This window comes from Lonchura striata, chromosome 4 (genome assembly GCF_050655825.1).
Source record: "Lonchura striata isolate lonStrDom1 chromosome 4, ASM5065582v1, whole genome shotgun sequence".
NCBI lineage: Eukaryota > Metazoa > Chordata > Aves > Passeriformes > Estrildidae > Lonchura > Lonchura striata.
The window spans coordinates 30,908,623-30,923,674 of NC_140706.1; the positions used below are offsets into that span (position 1 = coordinate 30,908,623).

Below are 15,052 nucleotides of genomic sequence, written 5' to 3' on the forward strand. Positions count from 1 at the left end.
ATGGCTCCATCATTTTATCTGAAGTGCTTAGCATCATTACCCACTATTGGAGAATGATGGTATATCCCTTTATTCTTTTTCAAAGTTCTTACTGTCAGCATAGCATGTCTAGTAAGAGATCCAAATCAGAAGCCTCTAATTTGTTGTCTTTACCAGATACTTTTCACAGATGTTCATGTCCAACTTACAGGAGGTTGTTGCAATTCTTCCACTTCTCCAGCATTAAGAATTACAGTTTAGACAAAAGTGTAAGCAATCTGTGCCTCTGACCTTTTGTTACTTAACTCAGCAATCAACCACAATATGGTAATGAATTTGAAAGGTGGGAAATTTCATACTCCAAAGTTACAAAATATTTGCAAATGTAGGGAGTAGAAGCGTGGTTTACTTCTGTTTCTAGCCCTTAGCTATAATGGTCTAAAGTGCTTCCCTTTTAGCCCTTTTCTGGAATGCTATTTTCAATGCAGTTTATTTTATGCAACTCACTTTGAAGCAGTTTTCACAGAAGAAAAGGTCATTTGGCCCAGTGGCACTTGGATAAGGACTCAATATAATTCCATTTAGGATCTTTAGAAAGAAGATGAGATGCTAAATAAATCAGTCAGCTGTGTCTGTTGTGGAACTCTATAAGGACGGATAATTTTGACATTAAACTTTCCAGAGGTTTGCTCAAAATGAACATTCCTAGACTGAAATGCCATATATGCACTATTTGGAAATGTACTTAATATTTCTATACTGCAGTTTGTATCTGCTCTTACTATCCTAGAATCCTGCATGATCATTTGGCTGACAGATTTTAGTGGTGTATCTTACACAAAATAATGATCCAGTGTCTTCAGAAGTAAATTTGACTTCTGGAAGAAGGCCATGACTTTAAGGTCCTTAGGGATAAATCATTTAGAAAAAGAATATTTTACCTTGTGAGAATCTCAGAGTGCTTTACAAATTTACTGCTACACTATGTCTCTCAGGCAAAAAACTTTTAAAGCATTTTCTGTAGTTTTCCCAAAATTTCATAAACCACACCATTCAGGGTGCGCCTTTCAGCTGATTCCTGCCACTGGGCAGTGCAACATCTCCTGAAGTTTGTCGAAGAAGACTAATTGGTTGGGGCTGACTTTGGATGAGGAAGAACCACATTATAAATACATCTTGCTTGTTTGTGATGTATTATTTTGGAGAAGGAGCTGCCATTCTGCACTGTATTTGAGAAAAACACCTCCCTTGAAGAAAAGAGGAGGAGAGGAGAGGAGAGGAGAGGAGAGGAGAGGAGAGGAGAGGAGAGGAGAGGAGAGGAGAGGAGAGGAGAGGAGAGGAGAGGAGAGGAGAGGAGAGGAGAGGAGAGGAGAGGAGAGGAGAGGAGAGGAGAGGAGAGGAGAGGAGAGGAGAGGAGAGGAGAGGACTATTGTTGACTTAGCGTGGCCAGGACAGAGTGGGAACCTCCCGTGCTCAGGCCGCTTGGAGCCTCCCGGCTGAGCTGGCGGCTGTGCCCCGCCGAGCAGGAGCCGCCAGGCGCTGCTGCGGGGCGCCCGCAGCGTGCGGCGGGGCAGCGCCGTCCCGCCGCGCCGAGCGGCGCTGCGGCGGCGGAGCCAGCGGGGCCTCCCGGCGGCGGCGGCCACGGAGAGTTGCGGCGGCGGGGGGCCGGGGCGGCGGGGGCGTGCCGGGCACGGCGCGGCGCTTCACCTGCGGGAGGGAGGGAGGGAGGGAGGCGGCCGCGGCCCCGGTGCGCGCCCGAGACCCGCGCGGAGCCGTGCGGACGCGCAGAGCCGCGAGCTGCTCCCTCTCGCCGCCGACTGCAGCGGCGAGGGCAGGGAGGGGGTGGTTCTACCGTGAGCAGGGTCCGAGGGGGACGGACGGAGTGCGAAAGAAAACGGAGAGAGAGGGAGGGGAAGAGGGAGGGAGGAGGCGGGGGAAGGAGAGAGGGAGGGAAGGAGTCGGCGATCCGGCGCAGCGTCTCCACTCACTCTCTCCGCTGCTGTAACTCTTTAACTCTGCCCGTTCTTTGCCTGGACATGTCTTAAGAAAGTTGGATCTCTCCCTCCCTCTCGCCTCTCTTCTTTTTCTTCTTCTTTTTATTTTTTTTTTCTTTTCTTCTTCTTCTTCTCCCACTCCCCGTGTATTTTTCCTTCCCCCCTCGTTCAAGTTTCAAGCAGCGGATGGGTTGGAGCCGACATGCCGCGCTGTGGCGGCGGGGCCGGGCGCCGCGCTGGCTGCGCGCCGGGGCCGCGCTGAGCGCCAGGGCCACCGCGGGGTTCACGCTCTAGAGGCGTGTGGGCACCGGAGCATTGCTCGTGCTTTCTCCAGAGGACAAAAAAGAAAGAGGGAGGAGGAAGCGTGCGGACATGAACTGCGCTGGAGCGGACTTTGTGAGAAGAGTGCCGAGTCCAGCTGGTCTGGTGAGTTCTTTGTTTAATGAGTTTATTATCAGCAGGGTGCTGAGAGGGATGATTCCCTGGAGAGTTCTAGTGCTCTAATTTGTGGAGTTACTGAAAACAGTAGGATCTTCGATTCAACCCGTGGTTTTTAACTGTGTAGAGTATGTTTACGTATATATCAATACGTGTATATATACCTGCATATCGATTCTATGCGAAGCTACGCGTACCTTGGAGCTGAAGGTACCTCAAGCTTTACCTCACCTTCACGGCGAGAGCGAGGCTTACATTTCCCGAACCAGAGCCGGGCTCGTCGCTCCCGGCTGGGTTGAGCTCCCTCCGGGGGAGCCGGCGCCGGGAGCCGTGCCTGCCGCCCGTGCGCTGTGGCGCGGCGCCCCCTGCCCGGCCGCCGCGGAACTGCGCCGCCGCCGCTGCCGCGGGGCAGCCGGGGCCGGGGGCTGCGGGGCGCCACGGGGAGGGGGCGCGGGTGCCACGGGGCGGAGCCACCCGGCTGCGGGTTGGTGACCCTGAGACCCAGCCTTTCTGACGAGGTTGGTTCCGTTTGACCTGCAGCCCTGGGGGCTGTGGTTGAACAGGGGCTCCCTCCGCCGCTGGCTGTATTTATTTTTGTGGCTAATAAAAGACGTGGTGAGGCTAATGCGTAGTAAATGCGCCCCCGCTGGCGGCTCCTGTCTGCAACCCGGCTTCGTCGTGAGTCCGCTGGGACAGGATTCCCCAGACAAACATTTGATAGTCATTAAGTGTGATCACTTATTAATGAGCGGGGAATCCTTCAAGGACTGTTTAGGAGTATTAATCTTTAACGGAGGGTTGACAGTCTGCCAGATATTCCTTCAGCATGAATCCGGCAGGGCGCTTTTCCACTTGGGGGTACGGATTGGTAGCTCGTACCCTCTCCACGGGCCGCAGGGCGGTCGCGCTGCGCTCCCCCGGCTGCATACCCGGTTGCGCACTCCCTCTCACTGCCGCTGCTTTTCCCGACGCCGGAGCAGAGCACCGCTCCTTCCAGCGGTATCGGGGAACCGCGGGAGACGTCAGTCAGTCACTTTTGGCCTCTGTGAGACCTCCCTCCTCCGCCCGGCCGTTAAGCGGCGGCTCGCCCAGCCCAGCCCAGCCGAGGTGGGGAGGCGTGAGCCCGAGCCCGCCGGCGCGGTCCAGGGGCGGCAGCCCGGCCGCCTGTGAGAAGGGCAGCGGGCGCCGAGGCGCTGCGGTCGTGGCTGGGCGCTCCTGGGTACCAGCAGTGTGGGCGGCCACCACAGGACTTGTCCCGGCCACCCACTATTCCTCGGACAGCAGAGGACCGCGTGTTCCCACGGGCTCTGGCGGTCTCCCTTGCCATCCCCGTAAGACACCCACGGCAGCAGCTTTCCAAAGTTTCTGAGTAGCCTTTCTGGGAGAGAACTTCACCATACGCGAAATCGCCCGCGTCCCTGGACAGGCATCCGATTCCCTGCCACTCCGTCGTGTAGGAACGGGGCGAGCGCGGCGGAGGTGAGCGGTCCCTCCAGCCTCGGGCCACCGGGAGGAGCGGCTCGTGGTTTTGGTTCGCCCTTCCCCCGCTGTTCTGTTCCGCGTTTCGCCCTTCCACGGCGGGGCCGGGCAGGGGTGCGAGGGCTGCCGCCGCTCTGAACGCCGCAGAAACGAGTTCCGGAGGGGCGGCCGTGCAGCGCCGCGGAGGAATCCGGCGGCGGGGGGGCGGAGAGGCCGCGGCGAGGCGCGCCGGTGGCCGGGGAAGAAAGGGGCAGCGGCGCGGCAGGCACCGTGCGGGGCTGGCCCCGGCCCGCGCCCTCGCCCCCGCCCCGCAGGCTGCGAGCCGCAGAGGTGAGCGCTGGCCCAGCCGGAAAGTTGGCAGAAGTTTCGGCGGCGGGGGAGGGCGGTGGGCGGCGCGGACCCCTTGGGAGGTTGAGGCTCCGAGGAGAGGCCGGGACGGGGCTAGCCGGAGGCGCTGGGCGAGCGGCCGCCTCGTGCCGCGGGCCCGGCGGGACGGGCTGCGAGCGGCGCCGGGCCCCTGCCCTGGACCCCGCCGCGCGTCGCGGGCCCCGGGCGCCCCGCTCCCCCCGCGGCTAGCGGCGGCCGGCCGGACTCACTCCCCGGAGAGCCAGCACGACTTCAGCGGGCAGGTTCCGCCTAAGTTGGGCAGGGGAAAAGAGTTGGCGGTGGTGCTTTTCCCTGAGGCAAGGTGTCTGAGTGCGTCTGATGGGCCATTGCAAACTTCATTCCCGGGTGAGCCGGCAGGGGCGGTTCGCGGCGGGAGAGAAGTACCTTAGGATGAATTTCTTCCTTTGTTCGCACTTCCACACCGCGTCCCTCGTTGCATTCCTCGCCGGATTGCTCCGAAAGGTAAAGGGCAGTGCCTGCCAGCAGGACCCGACGTTTGGCAGCAGCTCCCCGGAAGAGCCCGGCCGGACTCATCAGTCGGCTTCTGCTGCTTCTTTTATTCTTCTTTAAGGCAGTTGAAGCAGAACAAAGTTATGTTTGAAAGATGCACTTTTTAATCTCTCTCGTCAGTAAGTGACACCGTGTTTTACCGCTGTTAGAAAACTTCTTTTTTCGAAAGGCATTAATAAGTTTAAAGAAATGCTGCCTTCTAGCAGTAGGTTTTCCTGCGGTTTAAATACTTGCATGCAAGTTGTTCCTAGGGAGTGGCATAGGAAATACTACCTGTATTCTTTTACCACCTCTGCTGTCTCTGTAAAAGAAAAGAACGTTGTATAATAGATGTGTATTTCCTATTTGCTTTTCTAACTTTGTGGAAGTAATTCAGCTATTCAGTGAATAAATATCTTACTTGCATGCTGTAAACTATTTTAAAAGTTTTTATTTTATTTTAAATCCTAAAATCTCGTTTAGGAGACTGAAAGGCGAGCCTTAGTAGTCATCCCAGAAAAAGGATGGTCTGTTTTTTTTCTAATTAAGCATGCTAAAGAACTTTGTATAGCTAAGTTAACTCTACTATCAGTTCAAATAAACAGGTGTAAAGTGACTTTAAACTCTCAAAGATTTCTTTTTCTTTTTTTTTAAGTTTAAAACTGAATTCAAAAATCAGTAGAACTATTTTTGTTATCACAAATTTTACATACTGTGCTAAATTTCCATCAAATAGTTATTCATAGAGATTGCTTTTCTTTGCACATCTAATGAGTTCATGTTAGATACACCAGTAAGTAACTGCCTAAAGATAAACAGTCAAAATTCTCCATGTGACTCTTAGTTTCAGTCTGGTTTTAAAATCTTTGTTGCTGTTGGAATATAGCTGCAGCATTTTCCTTTTAATAGCTAGTATTTTGAAAACATAAATCAAAGTATCTCATGAGATTAACTCATGATGTGGGGAATACAAACATAAAACACTGGACTTTAGTCACAAGTTGAAACTGTTATGTTAATCTCTGTGACACTGTACATTTCTTGAATAACTCACCAGCTTTACTAAAGTAACAATACCATACACTCTCATCATGTGTTAATTTTCTGAATACCAAAACAGACACCTTCCTCCTCTGAAAAGCAAAAGACACTGTTAATTTGTTTGATTGGAAGGTTAAGCATGTTGAAACAGCTAAACTGATATTTCTTTTTTCCCATTAGACTACATGAATAATTGCTTTTGAACAATTGGAAGGGTAGGTGCAACCACAATTAGTGCAGCTTGCAAAGACATACAACTCTCATAGACTGCTACACTAGAAATCCTGTCATGACTGTTTAGTTTCACAGTGCATTTCTGTCAGACAGCATCAGTTGGGTGTGCTGATCAAAACTGACCTTTAAGGTAAATAGTTAATGTTTTGCTTGGTAGGTAGGTTATTCTGGACTTAACTGGTAGAGCTTGCATGTAGAAAAACAATAGCAATGAGACTAAGACTAACTTGGGTATATTGCCTGATCCTTTTTCTACCTGTGACTTCTACTGGTGGGGGAATAAATATCTCGGTGTATATTCCCCATAGCTACATTATATATCTATGTATGGTAAATCGGTTCAATGTATGTATCATAAGCAAGATAAGCTTGGTTTGGTCTTTTTTTTTGCTTGCTTGACATTGAAATTGCTCTTTACTAAAGTTCTGTATTTTATGCTTAAATCTCTCAAATCTTAAACTATATAGACTTTGAAATCTAATTACTGTAAACTTCCTGCTAGGCGAAACAGTCTTTTTTGTGACTGCTATCTTATCCAGTCATCTTAATTTATAAGTTATCAATATGAGCTCTGCTAGCTCCAAAATTATGCTTAGAAATATTAACTATCTTCACATTAAAAGTCTAAGTTGCATTAATATTTTTCCCATGTACAAATTACGTTAATGTTTTGATGCATTAATAGTTTTGATAATGTTCTAATTAAGTAGTAAAACTGTTACATATCCCAGTGCTGAATTTGCATCTAAATAAAAATTACCTGAATATGCATATAAATAAAAAATATCCAAATGATAATTTCCAGATAAGAAATCAAAGTTTGTTTGAAAGTAGCTTTTCAGAATAATACAGTGTGCACTTATGAATTTAGGACTGTGATGTTTTGTTAAGCAAACGGTTACCTTGTGTATTGAGCATGGATACAGAAAATCCTAAACTGGTCATATTCCAAAGATAATAAAAAATTAGGAGTTCAAAGTATAGCCTTTGGCTAAAATGTTTCTGAAATTCAGTCATTTTGACACACTGTAATGAGACATCTGAGTTTATATCTAACACATTATCACTTTAACTTAATGCTTTCATACTTTCTCTTACTCGTTAATGGTCTTTATGACTGCAACTGCTTAATACTTCAGATATTTTCCAAGAATGTACTATGTTGATTTTTGGATAATCCGAGTCAAAGTTTTTTAGTTTTTAGTAGCTATGTAAATTATGACTAGATGGAAATAGTGTTTTGTAAAAGAAATTGCTAACTTGTTTTTATCTGATGCGGTTTAACTGTTCAGTTGAGAAATACTTTTACATTCTTATTTGTAACTCAATAAATTGCAGGGGTTACTACTGGGGAGGAAATTCTCTTACTGGTGGTTGTGTTACTGTGTGTAATGGGGCAGTGAATCAGGTGCTACACCATCAGAAGGAAAGCTGGGTTTTGGACTTTAGTATAAATGAATAATAATGATAATAAAAATTTCTAGTGTAACTGAGGGAGAAAGCAAGGAAGTATCTGATCAGATCAACATAAAATTTGATCATTGAATAGTAGATAGATCATTTGTAATAGATGGCTTCCAGAACTCCAGCAAAATGGAGGAAAAGCTGGCTTTGTTGATTGCTGAAAAATGATGTTTTAAGCAATCTTCTTAGCATTGCCTTTTAGGCCAGTCTGGTAGCATTTTAAAATTTTCAGAGTTTTGGGATTAACTGATATCACTATTTGTTTCAAAGATCTGGTTGTGTGTAAGAGTTTGTTTGTTTTTTTGGTTGGTTTTAAGCAGATATTTGTTAACTTGGTAGCATGCTGGGACATAAAGCCCTGCAGACCAAAGTGCCTCTGTATTCCCAGGACATATCATAGCCTGGGACGGAAAATAGATATGGGTGGAATAATACTGTGTAGCCATTGAAATGGTGACTGTTTCAACCTCACTCATTGCCCTCCCAACCTTTTCTTCATTCAGTGTTAAGACCTTGTAAGTATTGGTTCCAGCTAGTGACTAACTTCAAAGAGCTTTAATCTTTTTATTATTTGCTTATTCACTTTTTGTTTGCTATGTTTATAGTTTTAATTGTGCAACTTAAATGCTAGATTTAGAAGACAGACACACTTTTTTTTTACTCCTTCCAAAAGGATATTCCTTTTCATTACTCCTCTACAATACTTCCTATGATTTGTTTGAATCTGAGTCTTAAATTCCTGTCAAAATCATTGACTTCATCTGCGACTGAATTCCTTCTGAGGTTTTGAAGTGAACTGTTGACACAAGTAGATTAATTTGCTCTGATGTTTGCTAGTGGGCAGAGTCAGTCCATGGAATGTCAGTGAGTGTGATCTTTCACAGATCTACCTGAGCAGGTAGGAAGTAGGGAAGAGAAAAATGAATGTAAGAGAAAACATGAGTGGAGAAAGGATGTGATATTTTTTTAGAGGAGGTGAACAGAACTAGTGTGAAGATAGGCACTTAGAGACTGACATCCAAAGAATAGGATGAGGGCAAACTAGGGCTAAAATGTGGGGAGAAAAAGGTCAGGAACAATAAAAGAACGACATAGTGAGTAATTAGTTTGATTTGTATAGCAGATTGGCTGGGGAAGAAAACTGAGAAGGAGAGGTAAAGGAAAAAGTTTAAGGACAAATAGAGAAAGAAGAAAGAAATGAATGTGTACTACTTAATCAAAGAAATCAAGAAAATGTTAGATTGCTTTCTACTTGCTGGAAAGAAGTTTTTCCCCGAGTATCTTGTTGAAAGCTTGGGCTTGTTGAGGGAGCCTTCTGAAGCTTTGATTTGTTATACTGTGAGACTTGAAGGAGTAAAGACGACTGCTGTAAACCCAGATGAAGAAGGTGGTCCCAGATGTCTTGTTCCTGAGGTTTCTGCCTTTCTTCCTACTGCAATCTTGCCTAGATTTAGGTATCAAAAATGTTATACTGATTTCAAAGGGCAAATCCAGTTAAGTTGTGCCTCTATGACTGTCTTGCTGTTCCAGGCTCTTTCTCTGTCATTTCTGGAGTGTGTTGGAGAAACCCAACTGAAATGTTCCTCCAGTAATTTTGATAGATTCTTGTTCTTAGAGTTCTTGATACTAATTTGTTTCAGATCTATTCTGAAAGGGGAATAAAGGAATGTGTCTTATTCTTTATGGGCTTTACACCTTAGTGGTGCTTGATTTTTATTTTTTTTTTATGATAAGTACTACTCTTACAAGGGTAGTCAGAGCTGGAGGGAATGCAATACAGAATTATCTCTGCTATAATATTTATCATTCTTGGAACAGGTGCACATTGGATACTGTAAAAAATTGATGGTAATATCAAGATAACTCTTGCAGTTTACTTCCACATTAAATGACAATAATCATTTTACAATCTAAATTAAATGGGGGAGGAGAATTTTCTACTAGACATCATTGTCATGTATGAAGTAGAGAACTGGAGTGAATGTTCATTACTCCAGATTAGTTCAGGTCTAGTTTGTTTGTTCATAGCAGACAGCATTGACATATTTCTTTTAGCATGTTGCTTCATGGGAATGTTCATTTGAACTTAACTCTGTGTTCCTCTCATGTTGCATTAGTTATTCCTAGACTTTTGATGTAGTGGATTTTTGGCTTTTTGTAGGAGTTTTTAATTTACATGTGTTTCTATTACTGCAAATAATTTTGACACTTTCTTCAAGAAAATTATATACTCTAAATGTGTAACCTACCTAATTTTCTTTCAAGTACGAATTCTGAACTAAGCATTAATATTTCTTTGATAAACATTTGAACAATCATAAGCTTTACTGCATATCTTTCTTGTTTCAGGGTTTCTTTGTAATTGCTGCCATGGGAAGATACTTGACTATGCTGTTGCTGCTGATGCTGCTGGTGCAGCATTTTGGAAACTGTGAAGGAAATCAAAGGCCACATCATGCTTCATCAATGCAATTTACACAACTGCAGTATAATGCCACTGTGTATGAGAATTCCGCAGCCAAGACTTATGTTGGGCATCCAGTGAAAATGGGCATTTACATTACAAATCCACTGTGGGACTTAAGATACAAAATTATTTCTGGTGACAGTGAGAACTTGTTCAAAGCTGAAGAGTATGTTCTTGGAAACTTTTGCTTTTTGAGAATACGGACCAAGGGAGGAAACACAGCTATCCTTAACAGAGAGGTGAAGGACCATTATATGCTGACTGTTAAAGCAGTTGAAAAAAATACAAATGCTGAAACACGCACGAAGGTCAGGATACAGGTACTGGATACAAATGACTTGCGGCCTTTGTTTTCTCCAACATCTTACAGCGTTTCTTTGCCTGAAAACACAGCAATAAGGACCAGCATCGCAAGAGTCAGTGCGACAGATGCAGATATAGGAACAAATGGAGAGTTCTACTATAGCTTTAAAGAAAGAACAGATGTGTTTGCTATACATCCAACTAGTGGAGTGGTAGTTCTAACTGGTAGACTTGACTACTCGGACACTAAGCGTTATGAGATGGAAATTCTTGCAGTGGACCGTGGGCTGAAGCTGTATGGTAGCAGTGGCATAAGCAGTATGGCAAAACTAACGGTTCATGTAGAGCAAGCAAATGAATATGCCCCTGTTATTACAGCTGTTCCATTGACTCCATCAGAATCAGACTCAGATCCAACATATGCAATAGTAACTGTAGAGGACAGTGACCAGGGTTCGAATGGGGAAATAGCATCGTTAAATATTGTTGCAGGAGATGCACTTCAACAGTTCAAAACAGTGAGGTCTGTTCCAGGTGGCAAAGAATACAGAATAAAAGCTATTGGTCCCATTGACTGGGAAAGTCACCCTTTTGGATACAACCTTACCCTTCAAGCTAAAGACAAAGGGAGTCCCCCACAGTTTTCTTCGGTAAAAGTTGTTCATGTGACATCACCACAATTTAGGTCTGGTCCGGTCAGATTTGAAAAAGAGATATACAGAGCTGAAATAAGTGAATTTGCTCCTCCAAACACACCTGTGATAATGGTGAAAGCTGTGCCTAGTTACCCACATTTAAAATATGTATTTAAAAACACACCAGGAAAAGTAAAATTCAATTTAAACACTCACACTGGTCTTATTACCACTTTAGAACCCATAAAAGCACAGTATGCATCCCATTTTGAACTTGAAGTTGTGACAAGTGACAGAAGAGCTTCTGCAAAAGTATTAATTAAGGTACTAGGCATGAATAGCAATCCTCCTGAATTTACTCAGACATCCTATAAAGCCTCCTTCGATGAAAATGTGCCAACAGGTACAAGTGTAATGAGAGTGAGTGCAAAAGACCCTGATGAAGGGGAAAACGGTTATGTGACCTATAGCATTGCAAACTTAAATCCATTGCCATTTGTGATTAACCATTTCAGTGGGATTATTAGTACCTCAGAAGACTTGGATTATGAATTGATGCCAAGGGTTTACAATTTAAGGATTCGAGCCTCTGATTGGGGTATACCATATCGCCGAGAAGTTGAAGTTCCTGTTACTATTATTTTAAATAACTTGAATGACAATATACCTCTGTTTGAGAAAATAAATTGTGAGGGAATAATCCCCAGGGATCTTGGTGTTGGAGAGCAAATAACAACTGTATCTGCTATTGATGCTGATGAACTCCAGTTGGTGAGATACCAAATTGAATCTGGAAATGAACTGGATTTATTTAACCTAAACCCAAATTCTGGAGTACTGTCTCTCAAACAGTCACTAATAGATGGCCTAGGTGCTAAAATGTCTTTTTACAGTTTGAAAATTACAGCTACAGATGGAGAGAACTTTGCAAAACCATTGTATATCAACATAACTGTAGCTGGTAGTCGCAAACCAGTCAACTTGCAATGTGAAGAAACTGGTGTTGCCAAAATGCTTGCAGAGAAACTCTTACAAGCAAATAAGTTGCACAATCGTGGAGAAGTTGAGGATGCTTTCTTTGATACTCACTCTGTGAATCTGCATGCACCTCAGTTTAGAAGTATTCTCCCCAGTAGCATTGAGATAAAAGAAGACCAACCTGTGGGCTCCAGCATAATATCTGTGGATGCTGCTGATCTTGATACTGGCTTCAATGGAAAGTTAGTATATGTTATTTCTGCAGGTAATGAAGACAGTAGTTTTATTGTTGATATGGAAGGAGGAGTGCTGAAAATTCTATCTCCCCTTGACCGAGAATTAAGAGATAAATATACCCTCAATATTACTGTCTATGATCTTGGAATACCACAGAAGTCTGCCTGGACCCTTTTAGATATAAAGATTTTGGATGCTAATGACAACCCACCGGAGTTCCTTCAAGACAGCTATTTTGTTGAAGTAAGTGAAAACAAAGAGCCCAACAGTGAAATAATTCAAATTGGAGCTACTGATAAGGATTTGGGGGCTAATGGAGAAGTGAAATACTCCCTTCTTACAGATACAGACAAGTTTACTATTAATTCTGTGACAGGAGTTGTGAAAGTTGTAGGGGTCCTGGATCGGGAGGAACAGCACATTTATTTTTTGAAAATTGAGGCTAGGGACCAACCTACTGAAGAACCTCAATTATTTTCAACAGTTATTTTGAAAGTGGCTGTAGAAGATGTTAATGACAATCCTCCCAAGTTTATTCCTTCAAATTACCATGTGAAAATTCGAGAAGATCTTCCTGAGGGCACTATTATTACATGGCTGGAAGCCTATGATCCTGATTTAGGCCAGTCAAGTCAAGTACGGTACAGTCTTCTGGACAGTGGAGATGGCACCTTTGACGTTGACAAAATAAGTGGAGCAATACGTATTGTACAAAGACTGGATTATGAAAAGAAACAACTTTACAACTTGACCGTGCGGGCCAAGGACAAAGGAAAACCCATTTCATTGTCCTCTACGTGTTATGTTGAGGTTGAGATAATAGATGTGAATGAAAACTTGCACCCCCCACAGTTCTCCATATTTGCAGATAAAGGCTTCATAAAAGAAGACGCTCCTGTTGGCTCCTCAGTAATGACAGTATCTGCTTATGATGAAGATGCAGGACGAGATGGGGAGATCAGATATTCCATCCGAGATGGATCGGGTATAGGAGTTTTTCGAATAGATGAGGAAAAAGGTAAGGTGGCTTTCTGTTATTTTTATATACTAAACAAAATCAAATGCCAGGAAAGAGAAGAGAAGCAGCATTGTCACAGTTGATATAGGTGTTCTTGTTTGGACTAAAAGATGTCACCAACAATGTGTATATTTGTGTCTGCTACTTAAGTAAAATTATTTTTATACGTTTGATCAGTAATTTCTCTCTAATATTCCCACTTCCATCCAGACTACCTAAAGCCATGCTTAAGTCTTAAAATCTATGCCACCCAGAAGTAAGAATACTCTTGATATAGAATGGACGTCTGCCTCATGTGCACACACAATCTGTCTTGTGGACAGTGGAACTGTTACACTTTTCAGTCTTAAATTACATTATCTTTCGCTCCTCTTACTAGAGGTATGCATGGGTGTGATACTGCCATAGTGCTGGTTTAGTTAGTTACTTTCAGCATTTGCAGGTGCCCATCTAGAATTTAGTAAGCCGTGCTGTCTTCATCAGAAGCCTTCTGCCAAAGAATACAATAGAAAAACTTCATATGAATCAAGCAGACTGAGCTGTTGACTTATTTAATAATTAATTCATACACTGATGAGCAGTGTGAGAATTTTTCCAGTGTCATGTGTTCAGAAGAAACATAATTTTATTTTCAGTAAAATTCTAGTGCTGACTTTTAACATTTCGGTTGGATGTCTATATAGCTATCTATTAATTTATGTCTTCGATAAAGAGAGAGCATTGATGTTTTGAAGTTATCTAAACATCCTGAAATAAATTGTGGAGGAATCTGGTGTAAGATTTGTCTACAGGTTACATATAGGTAAATGATGACATATGTGATCAATGTAAAGAAAAAAAACTTGTAACTGAGAATAAAAGGTGGGAATTATGTCTGATTCATCCAGTAGTCATTTGGTGTGTTCGCTGTGCTTCCCACAATTGTGAATGTGGGTGATAGAGACTCATGAAGCCACTTCACTCTTTAGGGTTTGGGTGAACAAACTATTCCTGACCATTTTTCTTCTCTAGAAAGTCTGTTATTAAATTACATGGTTTGTGGCTAAAGAACCAGCTCTACAGGTTGAAATGTAACAATGCTTCCCTTAGCTTTGCTTTTAACAAAGCACATAGTTAAGGTAGTGAAACAGATTTTCTAGAAGTGGAGAATTGAATACTTTCTTTCCAAGACCTTGTAGTTTCACTTTTGGCCATTTAGTGTGTGTGCAGAATATTAGTTTGTATATCATTATGCATTTCCTTTGGTATAAGTATATTCAAGTTCACTGTGTGTTATGGTATTTTAGAGGTTTCACTGGTTGTCCTATAGAATGAGTCTGAGTTTGGCAATTTATAAATGTGTGATAGGTAACAGAAAGTGAGAATGAACCTGTTTATGGGTATGTGGACAGGTATGTGTGTTTTTGTGATGGTGCTGCAATGGCAGAATTAGTTGTCTCTGTGTGTTGCCTCTACTTTTTTGGCACAAAGCTAGTTTACTTGACTAAGAATTGGTGTGAGTTTAAATAAGTTGCTTTTTATCAGCTGGTCTTACAAAGTTGGCAGAGCTTGGAGCAAAGCCAGCTTCTATTCAATAATATTGTCCAGAGCAGTAGCTCTGTATTTTCAAGGCAGGGGAGAGGCATTGTCTGTATTCATATCTGGTATCTAGTGTTTGCAGTTCTTTGGGGATGAAAGTAGAGGGATTTCGTGGGAATGGGGTGCTGGTAGAGAGGGATTGCTAGATTTTAATCTTATTGACAAATTCTACTTATGACACTGGTGTGGGGATAAAAGTGTTTATTTCAGTTTGCTTGATGTGTTTTTTGGTGATCTAAAGGAAAAGACATTGAATATGTACAAACTTGGCAATGTAGCTTAAGTTTTGGATTGACACTTTATTTTGGTAAAAAGCCATCAGAATTGTTCT

At 43.5% G+C, this 15,052-nt stretch overlaps 1 protein-coding gene across 10 annotated transcripts in view; it reads left to right on the plus strand.

Annotated features, from left to right (window-relative positions):
* Positions 1-1,918: 1,918 nt before the first annotated feature.
* FAT1 (FAT atypical cadherin 1) overlaps positions 1,919-15,052 on the plus strand; it is a 102,925-nt gene continuing 89,791 nt past the window's right edge. For 7 of the 10 annotated variants that reach the window (XR_014954773.1, XM_077782862.2, XM_085577919.1 and 4 more), the window contains exons 1-2: positions 1,919-2,399; positions 9,855-13,143. Coding sequence is in view for 9 of the 10 variants with exons in the window: in XM_077782862.2 (XP_077638988.2) it covers positions 2,346-2,399; positions 9,855-13,143 (3,343 nt within the window). In the remaining variant the exon portion in view is untranslated. Of the gene's footprint in view, positions 2,400-3,764; positions 3,891-4,098; positions 4,221-9,854; positions 13,144-15,052 lie in introns of those variants that run through there. The other 3 variants (XM_077782865.2, XM_085577921.1, XM_085577920.1) reach the window with 2 other exon arrangements.